The following is a 27,836-nucleotide window of genomic DNA, read 5'->3' on the forward strand; positions in this document are numbered from 1 at the left end:
GTGACCACTTCACAGCTCTGTTGTTTTCATTCTGGGTGGACTCGTCAGATGTGATCAAATCAGACTTTTGTGAAGAGTAAATTTTCTTTCCAGACATAGTTTATTACTCTATCCACTTCTACTTGATTTGATAGCCTTGAGGTTAGTTATTAATTCCTGGACACTTTTGTGTATTTTTCTTACTGAAATAGTTGGGTGATTTCTCGGTTCCCATGAGGAGCAGTGTTTGCAAAGAATTAAGTCACAGAAAATCTAACAGCTTGAAAGGGTTATCTTTGGGCAGCGTAGTCATTTTAGGGGAAACCTTGTAAAATAAAGTTCCAGCATGCCACTGGCCTATATATGTGTCCAGGATAGGAAAACTAAGGACCCAGAGTGCTTGAGTAACTAGTTTGGACAGATCAGAACTTCCAACAAAATAACATGTATCAGAGCAGGTGGAAGGAAAATGACATATAGGTAGCTTCTACCTTCTTCTTGATGCAGAAAAAAACATACAAATCAAGCCACTTTCTCATGTATAAGCAGCAAAGAGGAGGCAGAGGACAGCTTAGTATGTGATGAAGTTTTATTGATTCACAGTAATGATGAATAAATGGATTGTGATTTGGTCTTTAACTGAAATTTGCCCCTGACTCAGCCAGTGTCTATCAACAGTTATCCTAACTTATGTGTGTACAAATTACTTTTCTGTAAGAGTGTATGCATCACAGCTAAAAGCAACCCAAATCACATCACATGAAACAGTATTTTTTCTCTTTAGATGAGGTTAAAGTCCCTGAGAGCACAGCCTTCTCTAAATATGATTGTAGATAAGCACCATGTAGCTCACACTCTCAGCTTTAAAGACAAAATAAAAGCATAACTGGCCATAGAGATGTCCCAGTGCTATGCCTATAACATGGGTACAACACAGTAATTTGATGAGAGTGGTGAATATGAACCAACTTAAGATATGGAATGGAATATATTTTTAAATAACAAACAGAACAGACCATAATATGTCAATACCAACTGTACAGAAGCACAAAACAATAGCAAAGCAAATCAGCAAACAGTTACTTTCAGTTCTATCTTCTAACATTTGTATCTCCAACAGTTTTTAGTAATAGGGCTGACTGTTTTTGGCCAGATGTGCATGATTTTAAAAAGTTATTCAAAAAAAACTAAGAAACTAAAGAAACTCCTTCTTGGCCTTCCAGTGAGGAGGAAGACAACGTGCTAAAGAAATTAAGTCTACAGTTGGCTTTATGAGTGACTTGTCCTTTCCACAACATGTCCTGGAAACTGGCCATTAGAAAACCATCTTAACCCGTTTAACCACTAAGAAATTAAGCCAAACACATCAAAAACATTATTGGGGTAAAACAACATGATTAACACAAGTTCCATGCTGTAAATAAAATTAAGTTGCATCATTGTTTGGTGTGGAGCTAAATGTTAGCAAAGAAAGGATAGAGAGAAACAGTATATTTTAGCAGCCCCGCTTCAGTAAAAATAAGGCCACTGTTTACTGAGTTGAAGCGTGAATTGAGGAGTTTATTTATTCTCCCAGACAAACATGTTGTTCTCGTTGGGGAACTGAAAATGTCAGCTTGTGGTCTCTGTATGGCTGCCTACAAAAAGCTCTGGTAGTAAAAACTGCATGTCTGCATAAGTCTTTCTCCAAACTTCATCCCTTTCTCTCTTTCTGTCATTCTTACGCAATCTTTCTTTCAGTCACCGTCTACCTGACTAAATCGCTCAGAAACTCAGAATCTTTGTTGTAGTTTGTGTTAAAGTGAAAATTCAGATTCTCGCTCTTTCCGTAATTCCATAAATAACAACTCCATAGTTTTTCTTTATAAAGCACATGCTATAGCCCTAACCTTAAGCATAACCTTATGTCTAACTCAAACAGATGTAATTAAAAGGTTTTTTTTATATGCTCTCAAATCCCAGCCTCCCTGCCTGCCTCCCACAATACTGTGGTTTTGTCCCTTCCATTAGAGAGGCTGGAAAAGAACAAACTGTACAGTTGTTTTAATAACTAAAATAAATAAAAAAGGATTTATCTGCATCATAGGAAAGTTATAATACTATGTCCTGTATGAAATCATATTCCTAGCTGGTTAATTACCAAGAACAAAACAAAAAAGTATTCAGCATTGTTAATTAAGCGCTGGCTAACAAGCTCTTTACTGAGCATGCTGTGTATGTGTGAAACATTGAATAAATAACGTTACAGCATAAATAGTATATTATTAATGAACTAAACATAAACCTTATATTTCACTTTTTGAAATGTAGAACAGAAAAAATACTTCACACATCTATAAGGTGAGACAGGTAGGTCGGAGAGGGACAAGTAGATCAAAAGTTGCAGAGAAACACTCACCCACACACTGTCTGGCTTGTCAAATTAAATGTAATTGCTGACAATATAGCTGCAAGCTTAAAAAACGAGCTAATTCAGCCTGAGGACGTTCTAGTACTGAAACGTTGCCAGCTATATATATTTTTTAAGATTATTTTTTGGGAGCTTTTATTTCAGAGTGAGTAGGAAGACAGGAAAGGTGGGAGAGAGATGGGGATGACACGCAGCAAAGGGCCGCAGGTCGGATTCAAATAGGGGCCGCTGCAAAGGACTCAGCTTCCATGGGGCGCATGCTCCTACTGGGTGAGCTAATATACGTTGCCAAATGTTAAATTTATTTTTGCAAGTTAGACAGTGTGTGGGAGTTTTTTAACAACGTTCTGAAATGTATTTTTTTAGATAAACACCCTAAGAAGTCAATTTGGTGGCTAAAATAACGAGTATTGGGGCAAAAACTAGAATACTGCTGTTTAAAAGATAAAGTGCTTTGTTCCATAAAAAAAATCATTTGACCTCTTACCTATTCTAGATGAGAAGCGAAACATTGTAGCACGACTACACTTTTATAAAACTGAAACATAGTAAGATTATTATACCGACATACAGTATTGTTAAAGAGCACCAATATTTAAGTTATGTAAAGGCGCAACAGTTACACAATTTAATAAGTAAAGAATTTGGGTAAAATGTAAGCCAACAGAGCAAATTGTATTACTTATGCTACATGTATATTAAATTGGCCTTTTGCGACAGAATGTATTCAAACTCACAATATTATCAATTTGTCTCGGATTTTCATATCTTCTAAATTGGGAATGAGATTTCCCCACAGCACCAGCCTCCCTGTTGTCTTTGTGACAGAATAGTTACAACCACATTGAGGTTTTTCATACGTACACGTTTCGAATAACTAATTTAAGTGACTAGCCGTTCACATTCACAAAAATCTGTATGAATTTGAATATCCAATATCTTCTGACTGTCCTAGAGTAAAAAACATGTTTAGCCGTTTGGCACCTGTTCCATTCTTGTTGTCAATAGAGTCTCTGCAATGGTCGCTGCTGTAATATGATGCGCTTAAGAGTATTTATCCACATCTGGCAAGGAGGTTAACAGACACCATTGTTGTTTGTTATTGTGGGTCCTAAGGTCCCAAGGGCGTGGGGCCATCGACCTCAGCCCACCCTGAGTAGTCTCTGGACCCCACTGGAAGGCCTTTGCACTGGGCCCTGGGATTGGCTACACAAAGTTGTTGGTGATTTGCCTCTGGTGCTCAAACAGGTCCTCAGTCTCTGCGCTGTATGCATCACCTATTATGGAAAAGAACACAACTATCAGCGACAAAGGGGAGAAATAAAGATGAGAGAAAAAATTGAGAGAGAGGAGGGCTGTCTGTCCTCACCTGCATGACATCCATACATGTATGCTCTGTGGCCATCATATTTGCATCGACATCTCATGACATTGTTCATAAAGTCAGACTCAGCCATGTCCATTGAGGGGTTGATTTCTACCTGCAAAACAACACAATCGTACAAAACCTATGTTAAAAACAATATCATGGGGCGACCTCTAGCTCACCCAGTGGAGTGTGCGCCCCATGCAGGCTGAGTCTGACCCGCGGCCTACCCGCCGCCCTTTGCTGTATGTCGTCCCCCATCTTTCTACCCTTTCCTGACTTCAAGCTACCCTATCAATTAAAGGCAATAAAAGCCAAAAAACAACAACAATATCATAACAATAATTTAATGTCGTACTTTTTCCGACTTTATGACGTAGCTGCACATTTTATCATTGCAACAAACATTTATGAAGAAACCGGGAGAATGTATTGCATTGTTGTTCTACCTTACATCTAATGTAAGTTACTATCTCCAGCTGGCCAGTCACATGGTCGAACAAGGAATACGTCTCTTCTTACTACACACTGAGAAAGCCATTTGAAATAAAGAGCAGTTGGATGTAAAACTGTTAGAGGGCCTGTTATTAAACAGCACTCGTGGCTGGTATTGTTTTTATAGTCAATCCCTTTCCCACTATTAAAAACTGGATGACTTTTCCATACAGAATTCCTACTTGGAAGAATAAATACCCTATACACACTACTTTCTCATGGACCTAATGGTGTTGATGTTCACTTGGTTGTCTATAGCTAAGCACATGGACTGAATAACATGTGGCGTAAACACTTTACTCACTTTTGCCATGTGTTATGCAAAGCACGAAACATACTGGCCGATCTCAAAGGAAAGCTCATCAGACACATCTGGCTACACAAAACATGACGAGGTTCATGGAATGCAGTTGCTACTCGGACAAACATAGATATGCAATAATGAGAAATGAAGTAGCCTGAAGTTAAAGTCTGTTGCAATAGAGTAGTTATGCATAAGCATGTTTATATGTCTGAAATTGGTCTTACTCTGAGTGCTGCCATACACTGTACTAATAGTCTGTCATTTGCAGAGCAGCTCCATAACTGCTGATACAACCATTCTCTTAATCTGGTTGGGTGATAATACTGAGAAGTCATTTACTCTAATAGCTGCTCTGTAAACTGTTACACCCACTTTAAATACATGTTACAAACAGCTACAGGGAGAACGAAAGCATACTACACTAAAAAAAGGCTGAAAACTTGTCAATGCACAAAAACTGTCTCTTTATTTTTCAGGGTAAATTACAGTGGTGGACCAGAGTGTACGAGGCTTTTGAAGAGGGCCGGTTCAGTGGCAGAATATGTTGCTCACTGAGAAAGTGGCAATAAAAATAAAAACAGGGCAGGAGGAATTCCTTGGTGGCAAATTAGCTGTTTCTAATGGAAGAGGGGCACTAGATGTTTGACTAAAGAGATGCAACAGTTAATTTGGGTAATCGGTGTGTTTCATTAGCAGTGGGTGGTGCAAGGGTAGGCCTGCTGAATCTTTCTGTAAAGCCCAGGATCAGAAAAGTCAGGCATCATCTGCAATTAACTAGATATATGAAAGAACAGAGTCACTGATGCGATTTCTTTTTTTCTCTCTTGTTCTTCTCAGCTAAATTTGGTTATGCAGCCTTAGGGCTTTTTCTCTTCAAATGTCCCTGACCTTTTCACCTTAAGTAGTTCTGCCAATTTCTTTCTCCAACTAACTCCACTTCATTCCTGTCTTCTCTCATTCATTCCTTCTTTCCGCCTCCACATTGTGCTGTAGCAATGCTCCACTTTATAATTATACCTCGCTCAACATGCTTAAAATACATTCAGTCAGCACATGCATTTATATATATATATATATATATATATATATATATATATATATATATATATATATATATATATATATATATATATATATATTTGTGTCACGTCTATTAAAAGTAAATTAAATAAATCCATCTTCAACAGAGAGTAGAGAACTGTAATTACAAAGATTGAGAGTGACCTATCAGACAAGCTCAATGACAACAGCAATTATCAGACAGTTACACTGTAACCAATCTGCCACAGCTGGGAGGTAATTGGCAGCATGAGATCTGAGGACTGCTGCGTACATGGTGGGATCAGTAGTCTGAACTGGAAATGGAGCATAATAGGAGATGGAGTCCTTGATGTGTTTTAAGCTAGTAGCCACAATGACTCGACTGACTGACCTGGCTCAAAGTAATGACAGGCAGAGGAATAGTTGAGGTGATGACTGTGATGAGGGAGGTTGAGAAGTTTAACTGAAATAGACAGACACCCCAACCAATCACGAGGAAGTCCACCTTTCGATGCTGTGAACTTCTTTCTCATGAACTAGCTAAATGTCTGGCCTTAAAAGAATTACTTGGTAAATAGCTTATATATTTATTGTTTATTTAATTTTAATTTCTCGTATTTTAAGTACCTGTACGCTAATTATAAAGCTATAGCCAGCAGCCAGTTAACTTAGCTTAGCACAAATACTGAAGACAGTCGGCTCGGCTCAGGTAACCAACGTAGACTTAAAACATGGCGGAAAAATAATCAAGGTAAGAAACTAGCCAACTATCCCCAGGGATGTATTATAAGAAAGTCGTCCCTGAAAAAAAATCAATGTATTGTAATAAACAGTATATTCATCATTGTTTCGGCTGTTTTTCTGTCACCACAATGTATGCTCAACTACTGTGACGTAACTGGGACTTCCACTCCAAATTGGTCTATAGTGCGTCCCATTTACCTTGGAACTCAGAAGCCTAAGCTTGAAATGACGTAACACCTGAGTTGAATTTGTTACAATTCAGATTTTTCATTGGGGAGTTGGCTCTAGACAGGTTAGCCACTAGCGCATTAAGCAGTTTTTTTGTGCATACAAACAGCGTAAGAACATGTCCACCGAAGTTTGACAGGCCTATGTGAGGCACAAATAAGACAGAAGTGCTAATTACTGCCGGTTATTACAGCTTTCACTACTGTTGATGCACTGGGCAGCCATGTTGGATTTTTAGCTCGGGCTACTGTGGGGCTGTCCGAGATCCTAGCTCGGAAAATCGAAGTCATGGGGGCGTGTTTCCAACTTTGACCTTGGAAAATTTGTCTTCCAAATACATGTGGAACGCACTATTAATCTTCATATTTACCGTACAGAAATAGAAGTGGCATAGATCTTCTCATCCAACTCTTGGCAAGACAACAAAAGGAGCATATTTTCCAAAATGTCGAACTATTCCTTTAAACAAAAGGTTAATGGTATGCAAAAGAAGAGAAGTATGAAATGTCTTCTGACCTGGAAGATGTAGTCTCCTGGCCGTACATCTGTCACATCAATCCACTGACAGTCGATATCGTGACGATATGTATCCCAACAGCCCACAGAGATACCCTGATCACCCATGTTATAGCAGGAGAACCGCTTTTGGAGTCCTAACACACACACACACACACACACAGACAGCATTATCAATCACAACATCAAAGCTCATATGATGCTTGGCACTCCCTGTTATTTTTAAGAGCCTTTAGCTTCATGAATTACATCAGACTACTACTGTTTTTTATATGAGTTATTTCATACCTGATACAATAAGTAAGTGGAAAGTGAACAAACAACAACATCAGTGATCTAACACATTAACCACAATGTAAAAATATGAATAGCTGTAGCTGAAATATTGATATTAATTTCCTGTTACTAATGGGGAAAAGAATTTTACTGGGACTCATAAATAGTGGTGAAAATTACCATCAGGGCAAAACGTGTCCTCTAAACAGAAACTGGCCTTGTGTCCCTCTGCAACCCTCGTGCCATTCAGAGTCAGCAGGTCGTAATGTGTGAACACCTCGATACTGTGGTAGTGCCTGTGACAACAGAAAAGAAAAGTCTAGGTGAGACTGTGTATGTGTGTGTGTCTGTACATCTATGAGTGTGTGCATTTACGCTAACTGAACACTGGCTTCCTATGGCTTGTAGCCTAATGACCTCACTGCTTGAACATGAGTGTGGGTGTCACCGTAACACCTCTCACAGAAGCTTGTTTTAGCGGCAGCTTGGTTGAGCTGTTTACTCATTCTGAGTGAATGGAGGGCTTTGAAACACACATCCATAGCTCTGATGTGTTGTTGTAACAAACTGAAATGGACCTGACTGTGCATGGGCTACCCTGTCCTTTGTATTACACCCAACCTGTGCTGACTGGATTGGTTCAGCCCTCATTTCCACAGACATGTGCTGCAGGGCAGCTAATGAATCTGGAAGGATGACAACACTGTTTCAGGCCACTTGTTACTTACTGAGACGCATGTCACACAGCCAACACTGTGAGTTTCAAATGGCTCCTTCTTCTCTCATGATGACAGGCCTGAAAGTGCTCTCGTCATCTGACAAGAAACTAACTCACTGAGGGGAGCAAAGTGAGATGTGGAATTTGTTAAGAGTAGACCTGAGGATAATATTGTGTCTATTTTCTTTATAACCCAGTTAGGTCCAGTAGAGGACAAAGGCACTTGTGTTTAATGCCCAGGTTTCATGCTACCTGCCGCCAGCTTGTCAACCCATATGTGTACTGGTACAGAGATCATACTTCAGTTTGTTTTCTTTTCTGGTAGCAATTTGAATGCAGTTAAATTAAATATAACTCAAATTACTTAACATTGAGGAAGCTATGTCATAATGTACATAAAAGTGATTTTGTACCAGGAACAGGTGTTTGTCAGAATATTTTTGACAGCCTCTAAAAAACAAACCTCACCTGTATCCAGCCACAGTTTCCCCCCCAAAAAACATTTACCACAAGGGCAACCACAACATCCCACATACAGTAAGTATTTGAACAGTTCTTTCCATTGCAACAACCTGAGCAATGTAACCCCTAAATAAACTACTCAGAGATGCTCTACCTGTGACACTGGTGCCATGTCCAGCTCTCTCTTGTTGCTTTGGGTCTGAAATCGGACCGACCCAGGTTCATGATACGGGACGAGAAGCGCAGCAAGCGTCGGTGGCCATAAGGCCAATTCATCCGGGCAGCAGACGAGGACAGACAGTTCTCCTCATTGGCACAGGTCAGCAGGTGAAGGGGTCGGTCCTCCAGGTAGGCTGTCTCCTGGACCAGCTGGGCATCCAGAACAAGGTCAGGTGCCGCTAAAGCAGGACAGACGTGAGAGGTTTTGTTAGGATTCAACCAGATTTAGAACCAGTGAAGAAGATGGGGAACTACAGGAAGACGGCTCGACCTACTGTCTGAACAGCTGACCCCAGCTGCCTTAGTTCCACCTCCTCGAGGACAATGGACATGATTGTTGCGGCGACACTGCTGAATTGAAAATTCTGTGCCCACACAGTGAGTTCCACTGAGAATCACATCAGCTGCATTTGGGTCACCTGGCCAGTACCAGGTCTCCTGGCAAAGGAAGGGGGTGGGGGTGGGGCCGCAGGACATAGAAAGCTTGTCAGGTTTTCCATCAATAAGCAATACCATAGCTCATTGTCCACCACTGTGAATAAGGACCTCCACGGGTTCATTTGTTTAAACATCTTTTTGTTTGTTAATAACTCAGACACTGCTGATAGGATTTTGACAAATCTTGGAAGAATGATGCCTCTGAACAGACACTAATTGCTTTAGAGGTGGGAGTGTTACCTTGTTTGTTCATTCAGGACATCATGCCCATCATTTTAGACACTGATAATCAGGCTCATTTACTCGATTACTCAGGTTAATGGGTAACACTACAACTGCTGCCACCTCGTCAGATATGGATGTAGTGTTGGTTAGGAAGGTTGTTATGTACCTGATGAGCACTCGCAGCGAAGCCCATGCCGAGCTGTCTGCATAACACCATGGCCTCGTTGATGCCCCAGTTCTCACTACAGACAGAGCCCCAACGCTTACGACCTCCAACCTCCATCAACACTTCCACACGGCCTTCTGATGGGACTCTACCACCAGCGAGTCGCACCTGAAAATCCATTAGATTAAAGGGATTAAATGGGTAATGTTTTATCAGTGAAAGCTGATAATTATATGTCTTGTGATAATTTTCATACCGTGTTCTCCATTCCGGTCTTTGGGACGTTACAGCGTACTGAGGCATCCTGGCTGTGTTTGAATGTCCACGGTTGGACTTCCTGAAAGTAGCAGTCTAAGATGGAGCGCTCCGACCCCATACACTGGACACTGTTCATATGGATAGGTCCGGTACCTGAAAAAGCGAGGAGGACATGAGGTAGATTCAAAGACTATGCTGTCAAAAACAAAGCAGGGAAATATGGTAGCCAGAAGAGCATGGACATAACTGAAGGGCCATATATCTTGTGCCTTGTTTGAGGCCATCTAATGCAGACACAAAGGCATGAGCAGAGTTTACCACGGAAACTAGCACACACACACACACACACACACACACACACACAGGCTCTGTATTCCTTTCACATGAATGGACTTTCTCTATTTCAGCTTTAAACCAACAATAAAAAAGTTCCTATCTGTCGTGATAAAATGCTCCTGCAAGCCAAGCAGCACCAACGTCTACTTTAGGGATCTGTCACACCTCATTACCACCATTCTGTTGCTTCAGGCACAACAACAATAATGTAGTCCACCACCCTGTGTGAGCAAACAAGGCCAAATCTGTGGCAACAAAATAAAAGACTTTCACTGTCATTCGTTTGTTGTTTAAAACCAGATAATCTCTAAACAACAGACCATGGTGGACACAAAATCTTAAGATTACGATTTTGTGAAAGCAAACAGCTGCTGTCATAATGATGGCTGTATATTATGAAAACACAGAAAAAACTATGGCTTTGGTGTTTTCTTAAAACAAAATACACAAACTGCAAACTTTGAAATGAGGCAGCATTGAAATAAACAACCAAAACCACAGAAACCGGTGGAAAAAGAGAAAAACCAAAGGGCGAGAAAGAAGATGACTGAAATGGTAGGGACCAGATTGCAGCCTAACCCAATCTGTCTCTGTGTTGGTTTTGGTAGATTGTAGGCCTTCTTTCATACTGGTCACCATGTGTGGGTTCATAGATATAAAAAAGACACATCTAAACCACTTCCGCCTCTATCTTCATGGTAAAGGCCACAAGCTAGATCCAAACTCCCACTGTTTAAGTTATCAAGACAAACACTGGGCCCAGTCATGGGATCCTCAAAATGACCTGTGACATGCTGTATTTAAACCTTAGTTAGGGCAATCCAGGAAAACCCAAAATAAATTCAAAGAAACTGGCCACACACACTTTACATGCACACATACATGTACATGTACACACAGGCAGTCAGGGTGTTTTCCCCTATGTACATATAGTACTCTATATGTACATGTACTTCATTGGAAAAATAACACAGTAAAATAACAATGTATTTGATTTAGTTTTTGCTTTGACTAGCGTGATTATCTTTTTTTTCTAATAGATATGAGCATGGGGGAGGGTGCCTAAGGTCTAAATACTCTAAATACTTCTCTGAAGGTGTTGGGCAAATGATCAGAACAAAGAAATAAAACTTAAATGTTGGTCAAGAAAGGAAATGGAAACCTTACCCTGTATTTTAACTCACTAATGATGATGATAAATGTAATGATGATGGGAGGGTTGGCAGTTGTCTGAATATTTTCTTCACTTTCATTCCCCCTCACATCAATTTCACAAATTATCAAACCAAATAAAAATGTGAAAGATTGACAGCAGATAGCTATGAGAGAAACATTCAGGCAAAAATATAAATGTGGTAGCTTAATTTTAGTATTTACAAGAAACAGATTTAGCTTAATTACCATATAATTAGAATTGGCAGATGCCACAGATAATTTGAACAGATTAGAAAATTGATTTAAGGGGATGGAAACAGAATAACATCGGCCACATTCTTGTTGAGAATAGCATAAATAGTTGGTTTGTGGTTGCAAGGGAAACCCTGTTCTTTTCCTCTCTGTAATTGTACTGTTTTAGGCATATTAATGTAGTGTGGGTAGTTTTTCTTTCCATGAAACGTCTCTTTCTATGCCTCTAACAAAAACTTTCTGTCACCAGTTTAATCAGTTTCTTAGCCAAGAGCTAAAATCATGTAAATTAGATCTGCCTGCATGTCAAATTTTAGGTGGTAAAAGCCAACCAACATCAAAATACTGTTTCCTTTTGCTCTGTCAACAGCATTTCAAAGCTTGGGCCTGTTGCACAAAACCAAGATAAGGGATTAAGCTGGGATATTCAAGTTATCCTGGATAAATTTAGCTTTGACTCAGTTTCATGAAACCAGATTGAATTAAACCCAGCCAAGTAACCATGGAGATTTATTCTTTGGGGCTAGCCTGGTCAAGAGCAGGCTAACAGCCAGGCTAAGATTAATCCTGGAGTCTCGTGTCAAATCAGCTGCCGTCTGACCAATACATTCATGATTTCATTTTCTTGTTGCTTATCCTTCTCTAATAAAGGAAAGTTTGTGTTACTCCTTAATATGTCGATGAGTCGAGTCAGACCGGCTCTGGTTGAGTGCAGATGTTATTTGCGCATGCTCAGACGGTTTACGACATAATTGTCATACTAAAATTTGAAAATCATGAAATAATAAAGTTTTCTAATTACAAACATTAACAGAAGATGGGAATTATTTCAAAAATGTTTTTTTATATATATTATATATATTAATAATATAATGGTTGTACATAACTACAGAATGTAAGAACTATAAACAAATAAAAAGAAAACTAACTATTTTGAACCATGTTGTTAACCTCAAAAAGCCACGTTCATTTTTAGCTATCTACTATTGTTTCATTGCTATGGTTAGCTCAAAACACCATTCAAGTGACAGTCTTTGTTGTGTTTGATTGCTAGCTTGTAGCAAAGCTAGCAGTCATTTAAAACACGTTTTAGCTGTCTATGATTGATTGATTGCTAACCTTAACACAATACAACATTCCACTGATAGCCTTTGTGTCTGATGGCTAACTTGTAGCCAGCAGTGAACAAACTTAGTTAATCAGTTTGAAGTCACACCGGCTCTGGTTGAGTTGAGATGTGAGTTGCGTATTCTCAGATTTAAATGGTTTACTTTGTTATGTAGGTCCCTTTTTACTGTATTGGCATTACAGAAGTCTCTCGTTCGCATCTTGTAGGCTACTTGTTGCAAAGTGACACATACGCAACTCACATCTACACTTGACTCACATCGGGCAGTGAAAGCACCCCTTCAAAAATAGCGAGTAAACCTGCCATTTGTCAAACCCGAGCCACATCTTAATATTATGATTCTGATTTTATTACACAACCATGCTAGATACATGTTAGCCTTTGCAAATGGCCTACACAAATTTATCTCCATGGTTAGATCAGGGAAACCTGTTTTAGGTAAAAAATGTAAAACCTTTTGGCCACTCTTGACAATAAACCTCTGCCACAGACTGCTGGAACTACGATGAACCTAAAGTCTGGCCTAACAACTTTAAGTGGTGATTGAAACCAGACAACAAGGGTTGGGAGGCCTTGTGCAATATAAGTATCCTTAGAGGAGCCAACTAAACCAGTTTTAATTCTGTTAGACTCATCAAAAAGAAAGGTAGCATAAATTACATCAACAGAAAACCCAGTTTAAGAGGTTAAAAGGTAAATGGGACTAATCCAACAGATACAAAAATACCCTATGTATGATCGACTAAACAGCTAAACCAGCACACTTTTCTCCCACATTTCATCTCGATCAGCACGATTAGAGACTAGACCCTAGCCTGTGGTATGGGGAAGCCGTTCTCACATTTTGTAAGGGTGGGGTCACCACTGGTGCAGCTGGATAGGGACTGAATCTGTGCATCATAAAAGCTGAAAAATAGAAAACGAAGGAAAAAGACCACAGCACAGTACGTGAATGAAAAGCGTGCTTGTAGCAAGCAAGATCATTTCTGTGGCTTTAGTTATCAAATGCCAACATAAACTACCATGGCTTGTAAGCTTACATTGTGTGTGTGTGTGTGTGTGTGTGTGTGTGTGTGTGTGTGTGTGTGTGCGTGCAGGCGTGCGTGTGCGCACACATGTGCACAGTGTTAGGGCAGCTGTTAGCCCTGGCATAGGACTCATTTAATCACAGCTGGAGATACTGCAATCAACCCTTTTGCAGCTTCACAAGGTAGCAGACAGACAAACACACATGCCCATGCATTATCTGATCAGTCAGGGCAGACGGGTGCGGCGTCTAACATAAGCAAAAGACTGCAAAAGTCTCCCTTCCTTCCCTGGAATACCATGACGCATGATAAACACATTCAAACATCCAAATTGCAGACTTAAAACATCAAGAATTAACATGGAGTTTTCCGGAATTTCTATTCTAGGTTATGTGAAAGCATTTAATCTGACCAACAGCAGTTCTCTCTCTCACCTTGACCCATAAAAGCTCCATGCAGGGCATCCTTGGCAGAACCAAAGCCCAGTTCTCTGCAAACCACACTGGCAGCAGGTCTATCCCACATGTGGTCCACGATGGTCCCCCATTTTCCGTCTCGGAGTACCTCCACACGACCCTCTCCGAGCCTGGGACCAGCCTTCAGACGCACAGGCTGTGCAGGGCAACATTGGGAACATAACTCAGTTTACGCTTATGTGCAGTTCACAAACACAATGTATGATTGTGCAAGTGTAGGCGTAAATGTATTCATCTTACCACAACTGGATAGGGGGCCTGGGGTCTTCCTGAGGACATGCGAGCAAACTGAGGTCCTGGCACACACTTGACCACTGCATGTCTCCCATTCTTACAAGGAGTGGGACTACGGGGGATTGACAGCTTAGAATGGCACTCTGAAAGGTTGTTCTCAGTGCCCAGACAGTGAATTTTTTCTACCCAGAATCCCTTCTTCTTTGACATAATGCTCAATCTAGATAAAAAAAGGACATGTTTTGGTCAGAAATTCTTTAAGCACCTTGGCGACTTAATTTTAAATCTAGAGTATTTCTTAACATTAAATATTAATAAAAAGACTGATGGGCCTTTAAATATAGGTCAACTCTTCTAGATTTCCAGTATCTCAGATTGATCCAAAGAGTAAGATCAAATAAAGCTAAGAAACATCAGAAATGTCCCTTTTATTACCTTGTTGAAGGATCTGCAACCTTGGTATCCCATATTTTCCTGTAAAATAACCAAAGTACAGATGTTAGTTTTTTTATATCTGTATATTTGCTGAGGTTTCCAACACACAGACATAACACCATGTGAGGTGACCTAGGTCATCAATTTCTCATGCAAAGAGGTAGTGGCTGTAGGATATACTGTAGCATCTGCTGTTTGTTTTATAATGTAACCTGGCCACACAGGAGGGATTTCTGCCACAGTGAGTAGCAGCACAAACACATATACACTGACTTGCTTATTACTAGAAACTTAGTCTTACTGGGGTACTTGGTAATGACTTACAATAGTTAGAACTTGGATGCAGACCTTATCAAACGGATGAATCAAACAGCTCCATATTTTCTGTATATAAAACCAGAATGAGCTATGCCTGCGGCTTTGTGTCGAGTGTAAAGTGAGACATATGGATGCAGATGACTGGTACAGTTCAAGGAATAATGCAATGTTCTTCTTTTCTTTAGACAACTTCACTTCCCATCTCTCTTACTTGCTTTATAGGTTGAGTAGCATACATTTCCATGTGGAATGTGGGCTGCTTGTTATTTACTGTGTTTATGTTTAGAGTATTTGGCCAGTGCATCATTTGTTGAGAGATATAATGAATCAGTACTTTCTTTCACTAACATACAGGTAAGTGTTCAGCAGGAAGTGCTGCTGGGTAAGTTTTATCTAAATTAGCCCCCTTTACATTAAAAACTTGACTTGCTTTTTAAACAAACATAGACTCTTTGAGTATAAGACTTTAGCATTCATTGTTGCAATATAACAGAGAGTTGCACATAACTACAGAATGTAAGAACTATAAACAGAAAAAAGGAAAACACAAAATATTTTTGAACTATGTTGTTAACCTCCAAAGCCACGTTCAGTTAAAAAAATCATGACATTCAACATCAGTAATGTTCAACATTTCTGGGAAAACAGGGTTTGACCAAGCACGATATGCAAACAAAAACTTTGGCAGTTCGCTGCACGTCCGAGAAATGCTAGAGCCAAATAGAGATTTATGCACCAAGGAGGCTGGCTGACTCGGGAGAGCGGTGGTGAGGAAAGCCTTCTGTTCTCTTGGCAGACACGCAGAGCAGACATGCCACAGTCACAGACCATGCCAGGACTGCCTCAAACCACTGCAAAGTGCATGTACCATCACAGACATTCACATCAATTACACTAAAACACTCAGAGATATACAAGCTACAGCCAAGAGCTGGTCGATATGGCCAAACTCTTCCATCCAGATGTAGGTCATATCTGGACAATGATATATCCCAACATAGCATGGTTTCTGGTAATTCAATAAATACAAAGTCTATATAAAATAACCACATTGTAAATCCAAATGTTTGTATATATCTGTGTAAATGAAATACTTGACAAATGAAAAGTACGAAGTCTTTCTCATTTTGTTAGGAACTTTAGCTAAATATAAAGCGCAGAATGTAAAGGGTTGTCCAAATGACGTGAATATTGCAGTAACAAAGTTTAGTGCTGATTGTTCAACATTGTGATAGCAACGATATAAAAAAAATTGACATGCATTTATAAATTCACACTCACATGTAGATGGCAGCCACTCTAACTCCTGAGCCATAGCTGCCATATTTACGTTTACTGGGCTAAAAAATGTGACCACACAACTGGCATTCATCAAGGTTCATTAATGAGCTGGAGAGGTGTAGTTTCCATTAAATATCTTGTACAGCAAAGCACACAAATCTTATTACATTTAAACTCTGTAGAGCTATATATCAGCATGGCATCACAAGTGTGAGAAGCTTAAATGGTTTTCCATTTTTTGTGGCTACTGACACAGTAAAAAAAAACTTATTTGGAAAATACTCCAATGTGGGTTATAGTGGCATTCCCTTTTATAGAAACAAACACGTCTAACAATATTTGTATAAAAAGAACAGGTAGATAAATATTTGATCTTTAAACATTCCTGTAAAAGTAAAGCAAAAAAACATTAAAAAAAGAAACTGAGGAGGTTGGACTCAAGAGAAGCATTGTCTTTGACATGATGTTGTGTTATGTGAAGTCATAGCCTGCTGACTGAACACTTTCCAAAATCACATAACAACCTGTTTCCTGATGCTGTAAGAAGTCAATGTCAAAAACATTAGCATTTGGTCAGGGAAAGAAGTGTGTACTTTCATTTCAGCAATCATTTAGCAAATAGAGTTGTTTGAAAATTGCAGGTGCTATTTTTGAAAATCACTGTTCAAATGGACTTTAAGTCGTTTCTCAGGCAGATTTTAACACGAATGCGTCTCTGGGAAGCTTAAATTATGAACCTCTGTAAACGAAATCTCAGCGGCTTAAATAACATGGCTGGATACCTTTCAAAGCTATATCGAAAATTTGACTTATTGAGACAGAAAATCAAAAATTCCCCTAATTTTAAATCACGTGAAGGGCTCTAAATAAAGTCAAATGTGAGGTCACAAGATTGGCTGTGAATTGCAACACATTGTATAGAATTTAACACTTATTCTTTACAGTGTCTTGAATTACGCTTGTAAAATATCCTAAATATGTCTACCATGTGGCTTTGCAGTAACATGTCATCAGGGACAAACAGTAAGAAGCATACACACCCGCACACACACACACACACACACAAACACACACACATTTTCCCATGAGGCAAGCATGTCTGTGACTTGTTTGTGACCTTACCACAAACCAATCAGCCAACCATTTTCCCTCTTCAGAAACCAACAGGACTACTACACACAGGCTATAAATGCCTTCAGGTCTTTAACTTGACTGAATTATAGCACTGTTTGTTAATATTGCACTTCATTCAAGTGAGATAAAATACATAAATGTCACTTGTTTAATATATCAAATTTGAGCCGTAAGACAGCATTTTACTTCATGCTGTGTGCTGATCCAATGAAGAGAAAGACTCAGTATCAGTTTGTTTTCCACCTCCATAGCATTCATCATCCTTGCTTAAGAGTACAAACAGTGTATCTAGCACTTGTGGAGACAGGAGAACAGAGGCTAATGATAGGGAGTCCCACCCGCTTGTTAAAAGACGAATATTACACCATTGTTTGCGTTGTATCACCCTTACACTGCTTACTGGCTTTATTTCTAGGTCTTCTGGTTTTAATATCAAAAACAAAATCAATGTTTCTTTTTTATGCTTGAAGAAAGTCAATAATTCAAAAATCAGGGTGCAAATCAGATTTAAATAATGTAATTTGCATTACAAACACAACCCTTTTATTTTTGACCCTTTTGTACCCTATACTATGAGTACTAAGAATACTAAAATATCCATGGATTACAGGATGCTCATTAGGTGGCATTGGGACACTTGAAAATATTATTTGCAGTACACATCAAGAAGTCATCTTAAGAGTGGACCTAACAGCTAAAGAAAAATGAAAAAGCACACTGTTGCAAATATAAAATCATTTAGAAGATTTCATTTTGCCCTATTTTCAATATTTAAAGGATCTTGCATGTCAAATAGTTGCTAAATACTTGCATGCAGACCAGAGTGAGGTGATAAAAATCCCTAGGCTTAAAATCAGTTTTTTAAAGCTGGTTTCTAGTCTGTTCCAGATCACAAAAATAGCCATGACACGCATACAGAAATTAAAAGTTGCTAAAAAAAAATTAGAAAGGTCATTGAAGAAAAAAATCCCTCAGAAAGGAAAGCCAGACATGGGCACTTCAGATGTCACACAAAAGGCTGAAAATTATACTCTCATCATAAGAAAATTGTAGCTGAAACATAATAATAAAAAAAAAAAATGCTGGTCCCCAAATCACTACGGTGACAGAAGAAGACAGACAGCTGCTGACGCAGCGGGCCCCACTGCAAACTCCAGCTGTAATTGGACATATTTCACACGAGCAAGCAAAAATCTGGTCCGTCTGACTGCTGCTCCTTTACTTTCTCTCCACCTCCTGTTTCTCGTGTTACTCTCTTCCTCCTTTGCCAACTATGTCTTACTCTCTCTCACACACAAAGCTATAATTGGGGGTGTATTTTTTCACTCTCAGCAGAAACCCCGGAGAGCCTTGGTTCTGATCAGCCTGTAATTACAGTATCTTCAGAGTCTCATTTATGAGACACAGGGAGTTGTAAGACATGGCATGGTCCGGGATTTCTAAGAATGGATTGAGAGGCTTGGAGCAAGATGGAGAAACAGGGGGAGTATCACTGGCTAAATTTGGTCAAACCATGTAATGCAATCCTAAGCTTTCTGGCAACCGTTTAGGCGGAAGATCTTACATTAAAACTGAACATCATATTGTCTCCCACCAAACTGTTTCTCCATGATTCTGCTCACATTTTGTGTAGTAATTATATTTACAGTGGCAATTTCAGTCAAAGGGAAATCCTTACAATTAACAATAAGTAAAGGCTGAAACAGCATTACCTGTATTTCATGTACTCTTCTGATTATAACGGTTGTATATAAACATCCAAATACAATAACAATATGGTTTCATCCTGGAAACCAAATACTGTAGAACAACTTGAGTTTATCACTATCAAAAAAAAGTGTCACTGGCAGGTAAGACATTGAGCCATGTGTACGCATTTAACCAGTGTGAAGTCAAAAACACGTATTTAGAGGAAACCGGTACAGATTTGGAAACAGACACAACATCGTGGTTCAGACCAGTATAGCTGCTGAGGCTACAGAAAAAAAAAAAGGTAAAATCCAGGGTAAGCAGACCAAGATGTATCAAGTCCCGACCACTTCCATGCCAGAGCCTTTTAGTTTACATGCACAATAAAACAATCAACATAATGGCATCCGTCTGCCCAAACTTGTCACTGTACATTTAGCATATATGTTGGATAAGCAGTATTATCCACTTTGTTGTAGCATAGGTCAAAGACTAAAAGAGTCCTTTTGTTTCTTTTCCTCAACCTTAGAGGGAGATTAAACAACTACATCCTGAAACAGCCACAGATTCCCTGCAGGCTTCAGTCCAAGTCCTTCAAGCTACAGCAGCCCTGTCCTCTCCCATATCTCTCTCCTTGGTGAGCCGCCAAATCACCTATGTTACAGCCCTACAAATTTCTTACTCAACTATTAATTAATTATACTTCTCATTTTTCTATTTTTTGCATGAAGTGGCAAATGTGCTGCGATAGAAAATCGAAGAGTGACATGAAAAGCATCACACAGGCAATGCGGGGAAGCTGTGCTCTAATACCGGTAAATTATCCTGTACAGATTGTGTACAGACTCAGGCCGGGCTGTTTGAAAACAGCTCATTCTGAGGACCGTTTTTCACTGAACATATGATGCCATATGATGCCCTCCTGCAGCAATAGAATCCAGTTGTAGCGTCACTGGGTTCCCAATAACAGAGTTCAACAGAGATTGCTTAGCTCAAGGGCAATGCAGACATACTTCCAGTGAGTGAGTGTGCGCCAATAGGGATGTTTGTAAAGTAAATAAAAGGTTGAAAAGTCTATAAAACAAATTAGTTACCCCCTCAACAGTTAGTGCATTTTAGTGGAAAGAGGAATCTAACACCTACAGTACAGAGCAGATGCTGCGGTCTGTTACCAGTTGAGTCAGAATATCCTCGGCCAAGGGAGGGAAGGAATAGCTAAACTGTGAATCACCTAGAGCCGGCAGCTCTCCCTTACACCGAGGACGACAAATGGTCAGACACTATTCATTCTTACAGTAGCAATGGAGTAATCCTCTTCAAATGTGTGGTCCTCCTGTGGTTTAGGAGCAGAACCTTCCCAAAAACCACTCTCAATGGGCTTTTTTTTAGCCGGAGAGGAAATGTAGATCAATGTCAAAAGGGGAAAAAGGAGACACCAAACTAAAATGCATTTAAGTACATTGGAACAGTGTTTGAATGAGATGTACATGCTGGGGCTGGATATTGAACCTTAACACTTTAAAAAAGCAATAGTTTTATATTTTGGGAAATTTGTTTTCTTGACAAGAGATGAGAAGAATGATACCACTCTCACATCTGTCATTCAAAACTGGAACCTAGCAGCAGCCTTGCTTACTTTAGCACAAAAACTGAAAACAAAAAGAAACGTCTAGCCTGGCCAAAGATGAAATAAATGCCTACCAAAACCCCTAAAATGTTTCTTTTTTGTTTTACTAATTAAACAAACTAAATTTCACATTACAGGTCATGGTTGGTGGATTTTGTTTAATTTGAACAGAGCCAGGATTATTGCTTCCTCCTCTTTCCAGTCTTTATGCTATGCTAAGCTAATGGCTGCTGGCTCAAGCTATACATTTACAGAGTGGGATCTTCTCATATAACTCTTGCTAAGAAAGCAAATACACTTTTTTTCCAAAATGTCAAACTATTCCTTTAAGTAGTGAACAAGAACTGCCAACACTGAATGCTTGGTCATTGTTGTTAAATTATCCTTTGAGATATTTTCTGATTTAATCATATTTTTTTCCTAATTTTAGAGTAAGCTTTATTTAGCAAAGATCAGGAAAGGTCAAATTAAACACTGATGAATTTGAGAAGTTTTGCTTGTTTTGTTAAACATCTCACACACACTGTTGAAGTGGGTATGTAAAAGTGAAGAGATGCCTGGCTGACTCAAGCCTGCAGAGGCAGCCCTGGTTCACACTTTCGAATAGCTACCTCTGTCCCACACATGGTATCGATGGGACAGTTAAAGCACAATCAGCAGTGATATTACACCTGAGCATGGGAATCTAAAAGGTAAAGTGGGGCTGTTTGTTTGAGAGCTGCAGGTCTAAGATAGCATGTGCAAGAGAGAGGCAATGAGGTCAGCAGAGGTGATTTGCCTTGGGAGAGGTGTAGAGAAAGGGCAGTAGAGAGGGGACAGGGATTCCTTTATCATCATCCTGAGGCTGAGGAAGGGAGGGGGACACAGGGCAGAAGTGGCTGGGGGAGGAAGATAAGCCCAACAAAAGGCCTTTACTCAAAGTGGCTCTAAACAGGATGCCACTGTTGTTTTTTTATTCTTCAGAATGAGTTTTTATTCACTTAACAATAGAATGAATGGCAAAGCATGTGTAGCTTCTGAACTACAGTCAACAGCGTAGTGTAATGGAATCTAATAACTTGAGTCTCATTAAGTTGAAATGTGTTGCTGTCAGTGCAGCTAGCAGGAAAGATTCATACTCACTTGTACGTTTTGACATTGTGCTGAGTAGCCTCTGGAAAACCGAGCATCCCACACACAACCAGGCTGCTGTTGAGACTCCAACCCAGGTCACAAACCTGTCTCCATCTCCCAGCATGCTTCACTTCCACCACACCCTCTGTGATTAGGCTCTTTTTCTTGGTAGCCATGAGGATGGGACGAAGACGGACTTCCTCAATTTGCACCTTACTGTGACCCTTAGGGAAAATGCACATTGCATCATCAGTTACATGCCTATCTAAGAATAACACCAACATTCATCAGAAGTAAACTGCTGTACCTGGTGATGTCTTTGGAACCTGGGGATCTCAGCTTGATGTCCATTTCCATAATAGCCATATCCTGGATGCCTGCGGATGGCCACGGGGCCCTGCCACTGAGGTGCGGAGCCACCATTGGGTCTGGTGGCAGTGGTGTAGCCTCTACTTGCTGTTTGATCCAGCCTGCGCTCGGGGTTGCACACCACGCCCAAGTCTTCGGAGTGTTTACAGTCATTCACACCCCAACCGTTGTGTTTGCAGTCCTTCAAGGACTTCTCTGAGCCGTCACAGCGCACATTATCCATCCATATTGGGCCTTGATAATAGAAAGGGTAAACAATTCATCACTTCATTGTGTTTCATTGATTGTTCAATAGACAGACTGTGCATTCAATCTACACAAAGGCCCATATCAGTTGCTAAACACCTAACACATGACTTTTACTGGCATGCTGATTTAGGTTTAGGGTTGAGATACACATTATTTTACAAGGCATGGCACTGTAGATCCTGTTCCTTGAACCTCACTCAACCTTCTCTTTAATTTGGATTTAAAAGCACCAGTAAAGAATGTCCATAAACCACAGCAAGTGTTGCACAACTCTGGCAAGCGAATACTGTCATCATTCTAAAACAAATGCCCTTTTTGGCCTATATATTTGTCTGCCAGCCTGCCAGGCGACCTTAACGAGATGTAGGCTTCAATCCCACAACAAGTTATCTTTGTCACTTTATGATGTTAGTTATTTTGGATGTCTTAATTGGTGGTCTATTCATGAACCCTTACATTTAGTGTTTTGTGGGGTAAGCACACTGTAACATGGACATTTTGCAGGAGACAGGTTGTAATAAACCGGTTCCATATGGCCACCTGCCATTAAGTTTTCGACAGCTTAAATCTAATAAGCGAAAATGATAATTTAATGGCCCTTGTTCAGATCAGACATTTTGACGTTATTGCAGGAAAAGCGTGGGTGTAGTTAATACCATTAATGATGGCTCTGTTCCAATTAAGTGTCAGTAGTATTGTCAGTGAGCTATGCACAGTGGCAGCTGGACTGCAGCCCTTGTATCATTAATGGCACCTGTGGTTTCCCTGCTATGACATGTCAAAGGCCAATCTTTGTTGGGGGCATTTCAGGCTTTTTATTTGATAGGACAGGCTAGACATGAAAGGGGAATGAGGTCAAAACCGAACCCGCGGCGGCGAGGACTACGCCTCTGTATAACAGGTGACCTACCCAGACGTCCAACGTCGAAGTACTGTCCTAGCTTGTGTTAACTCTCACAGTCAGTTTCGAGAATATTCTCACATTTGACAGTTAAAAAAAACTACAGTAAAATGGCTCGCTACCGAGTGTGGCTTTACTGTAATGTGGTACAGGTAGTGCTCTCACCCGCTCCTTCTCCATACTTAGCGCTGTGTGCCCACGTTACACCGCTCTGGAAACCGAGCTCTCGGCACACCACGTTGGCCATCTTGATGTCTACTTCATCATCGCAGACTGTCCCCCAGGTGTTGTTGTGGAGCACCTCCACGCGCCCTTCGTACTCTTCTCGCGCAAAGTTGCCCGCCAAACGCACCTTGGCAGCTGGTGCGCGAGCCACCCTGAGCTGAGAGGAGATGGTCCGCCGAGGTTCGGCACGAGCGGGACAAGAGAGGGACAGCAGCAGCGACAGGAGGAGGGAGCTCAAGCAGAGGGTGCGGGTCATCGTGGCTGAGAGGAGGGGGCCTGCAGGTAAAAGATGAAACATGCATGATTACATTTCTTCTACCTTAGTTTAATTAGACGATGTTGAAAGCTATTTTAATCACTTTTGGTAAATTGACCAGTGGAGTCTTAACTGGCTTGTCAATTAAGCAGTCAGTTTAAAGGTGTAGCCTACTTCTAAACTAATTCTATAATTGTAAAGCTTAATTCCCTTCAAGTCAATCAGCCAGCCAATAGAGAACCTGAGAAGCCTGGTTATTAAACGGGCCAACGGTGACATCCTCTGGACAAAATAGTTCAGGTAGTCTCAATGGCAGAGGAAGAAATGGTGTGCTGCTGGGACAGTTAAACCTTATCTATTCACAGTCAGACATAGCAAGACTGGTTTTGTAGTCCCACATTTCATTTAACTTACTGGTGCAACATCTATTTTTGTAGTGATTTAATGCAAGCCAAAACACATCAAATGAATACCTCTTACTCAAGCCAAAACATAGGCATGTAATTAGAAATACATCAATGCACTTTTGTATTACAATTCACGTGAATAAACATCCCCCGGGGTTAACTAACCAGACAGAAACATGAGGCAGGTTTTAACTGGAGGTTAACAAGTGTCACAGCCAAACAAGAACGCAGTGGTGGAGACAAACATTAAATCACGGCATGCCATAAAACAACACTGAGCACACAAAAAAACACAAAATCAGTTTGTCTACTATGACGATAAAATTATGATGCAACAAGCCAACAGCAAACAAACAAACAGACAGACTTTGCAGACCGGCCTCAGTAAATCACAGTGGGGGAAAAGCATCTTGCGTTGTATCAACACATATACTGTACACATTTTTGTTAGTACTGCTTAACTCAGTATAAAACAACATTTTAAACAACAAATGTTTTCTCTAAATGGTTTAACTTTGGCAGCATTATAGCTAACTGATATTTGAAAAGGAATCTAGTTAAAGTAAAGAATCAAGAGAGGGGGGGGGGGGGGGGGGGGGGGGGGGGGAGACATATCAACCCTTAAAACACCTGTTGCACTTGCACTTAGATGCTATGTATTAAAAACAAATACAACAATAAATTAAAATTATTGATAAATCAAGTGAGAATAAAATAACATTCTTTACCAAGTACAAATTTAAAAGGAGACGGTAAGGTGAAAGTTCACTCACCTGGGAGGCAGCAAATGTTTGCAGGGGTGGACGTCACTGGCTAGGGGAGAGTGACTGAGTGAAGGAGTGTGTCTACTAAATGCTCCCCTTAGTCAATCCTCCCTTCTGCCCTCCTTCTCCCTATATCCCTCCCTGCCCCCCTCCCTCCCTCCCTCACTCCTTCTGTGCTCTCTTTCACTCTAGGTATCTTTCCCTTACATAGAAGTGTTGACGGATTTCAAGTGCTATAATGTAAAACTGGTTCGATTGCAGCCCAATTGTATGCATCATGCGGCAACACTTTTCCTTTAAAATCTAAAAATATCCGAGTAGTGAGGTCCCTTTACTGATGGAGGATTTGTCATTTTAACTTACTCTGTTTCTTTGTATAATTGTGTTTGAGTACTTTAAAGCACTGCTGAAAGAGCTCTGACATTAAACATTCCTTGCACATAAACGAATCTGCGTTTGGAGAAATAAGCTTCCAGCAACCACAAGACTCATCAGTTTCACGATGGAGTGTTTAGTACCTTAGCAAACATTGACATCAAATATTATGAAAGTTATTTTCATAATCAAATCAAGTTTTTTTTTTTTTCAATTGGGCCTCTCTACACGCCTCTTTTCCGTTAGGCTGACGATGCTTTACATAACTGCGCACTGAGCGTTGCAAAACCTTAGGGTGAACGTGTGTAAATGTAACCAACAGGAAGGACTCTGGTTCCAGAATAGTATCAAACATCAAGCTCCAAGTGTCTTAAAGAAGCTCCCTATACCACAGGGTAGATATTTCCTTGTCGAAATGGCCGCAAACCACCAACTCTAAAATAGGCCCAGCCTCACCGTAGCCATGGTGCACGTGACTGTTGAGAATAAGCCATACCACCCCTGCCCAAGAGTATGTTACTATATTCTAACCTAGTATAGATCAGATCAAAAAATTGAGCGAACAGTCTTTTGTGGCTTTCTAGCCCGGTTCACTTCAGTGCTCAGTCCTGATCCAATTTAGGTTTTCTTCCAGATATCTACTTAGGTCTTTCTACATGTTCAAAAGTTGTTTGTTTATTTTTTGAATCATTTCGGGACAGTTATCTAAATGGAATTTATATGCTTAGGGTGTTGTGTTGATAAACTGTATTCCAGTTTTCGGGTAAACCTCAGTGGGCACCTTTTTGAGGCAACAAAGTTTATTTATAGACATGAAGAATTACAATCATGGGCAGGGGAGGCAGGGGACCGTAAAAACACTTACTTGTATGAAGAGCTCTTACAGGGTGAAGAAAAATCATACGTTACATTATGTGTATTTGTGTGCACACGTGTAAACTTTGAAGCTGTAATTGAGATGTTTGTGTGTGCAATTGATGGTGCGACTGGGTGGCAGGATGGTGGTCCCTCCCTGGCTGGTAAACCCGAACAGGAAGAGCAGACCCCCTATTAGCGGGGCCAAATCAGAGGGATCTCCAAGGGCGACAGGGAGAGGAAAGAGCAATGTATTAAAAAAATAACCAAAAGGAAAGGAGGGTGCTAAGTTTAAAAATATAACTATCATTGTTGTTTGCGACATTTTTCTATTATAACTTGTGATGCACTGGTGCATATCAGACTAATTAAACTAGACTAGACAGGTGTTCCTGCCTGTGTGCCAATACTTAACGGCTCAGTGTGTGTGTGTGTGTGTGTGTGTGTGTGTGTGTGCTAGTGAGAGTGCATTTTTGAGCTCTTGGAGGGCTCACAGGACTAAGAGTATCTGAGCGAAGCAGCTGTGGCAGAACGCTCTCTCTCTCTGTCTCTCCACCTCTCTAATTACACCAACCGAGCCGGCTCTGCCCTTACCCACAATCTGTGGAGGCATGAAATAAATACATGCTCTCCAACAATAAACAAGTGCCTTTTCAAACGACAGCACCTCCTCATGTTCCCCCCCCCTTGCCGTCTGTCCATGCTTTCATAATGCTTTAACTTGGAGCATGTCATGTAGGTACATACTGCAGAGGATATGCTGTACAGGTTACAGTGCAGAGAATGTAGCTGTACATAGAGGTTGATCTCATTAGATCTCGCGTCGAAGGCAAACTTTGCCATACAGTAGCAACCCAGACATATTTCATTTAGATGGCCAGATGGGGCCACGGAAAATCTTGGGGGGGCACACCAAAACCAAAAGCCATGACTAAATTTCAGGATTTCTATTACACTGTTGTATATATACTGTACCCTGTATATAGGATAGTTAAAAAAAAACTAAGTTACTTTCTCTTTCTCCATAATCCCATTAAAATTTCATATTTTTAATATCTAAATTATATTTAAATGTCTAATGTTCAAATTTAGCCTATGAGTAAAATCTATGTACCTATACACTGTATATAGTGAGGAAAATAAGTATTTGAACACCCTGCTATTTCGCAAGTTCTCCCACTTAGTCTGAAGTTGTCATCGTAGGTGCATGTCCACTGTGAGAGAAATAATCTAAAAATAAAATATCCAGAAATCACAATGTATGGTTTTTTAACTATTTATTTGTATGATACAACTGCAAATAAGTATTTGAACACCTGAGAAAATCAATGTTAATCTTTGGTACAGTAGCCTTTGTTTGCAGTTACAGAGGTCAAACGTTTC

The 27,836-nt window shown here is 40.2% G+C and overlaps 1 protein-coding gene and 1 long non-coding RNA gene across 2 annotated transcripts; one reads left to right on the forward strand and one right to left on the reverse strand.

Moving 5' to 3' along the window:
* Positions 1-553: 553 nt before the first annotated feature.
* Positions 554-25,318, reverse strand: loxl4 (lysyl oxidase-like 4). Its single transcript, XM_034898699.1, has 15 exons — positions 25,233-25,318; positions 23,737-24,072; positions 22,360-22,655; positions 22,062-22,276; positions 14,891-14,929; positions 14,462-14,675; positions 14,180-14,357; positions 9,844-9,998; positions 9,588-9,755; positions 9,034-9,196; positions 8,694-8,937; positions 7,540-7,655; positions 7,084-7,220; positions 3,759-3,870; positions 554-3,666 (listed from the first exon to the last, which is right to left on the reverse strand). Exons 2-15 carry the CDS (start codon positions 24,050-24,052, stop codon positions 3,596-3,598), a joined length of 2,424 nt encoding a protein of 807 aa, XP_034754590.1. The 5' UTR covers positions 24,053-24,072; positions 25,233-25,318; the 3' UTR covers positions 554-3,595.
* Positions 23,997-26,864, forward strand: LOC117960661. The gene is made up of 2 exons (XR_004660196.1): positions 23,997-24,078; positions 26,596-26,864. It is a non-coding gene; the product is annotated as an uncharacterized LOC117960661 (long non-coding RNA).
* Positions 26,865-27,836: the final 972 nt, after the last annotated feature.

This window comes from Etheostoma cragini, chromosome 17 (assembly GCF_013103735.1).
Source record: "Etheostoma cragini isolate CJK2018 chromosome 17, CSU_Ecrag_1.0, whole genome shotgun sequence".
NCBI classification, from domain to species: Eukaryota; Metazoa; Chordata; class Actinopteri; order Perciformes; family Percidae; genus Etheostoma; species Etheostoma cragini.

What these genes read in the sequence shown, in the direction of transcription:
- loxl4 (XM_034898699.1), bottom strand. Translation starts at nt 24,052, where the DNA reads ATGACCCGCACCCTCTGCTTGAGCTCCCTCCTCCTGTCGCTGCTGCTG. An exon ending in GGTTCCAAAGACATCACCAG is followed by an intron (nt 22,277 to 22,359) that starts GTACAGCAGTTT and finishes ATTTTCCCTAAG; the next exon opens with GGTCACAGTAAGGTGCAAAT. An exon ending in TGGGGTCAGCTGTTCAGACA is followed by an intron (nt 8,938 to 9,033) that starts GTAGGTCGAGCC and finishes GTCCTGCTTTAG; the next exon opens with CGGCACCTGACCTTGTTCTG.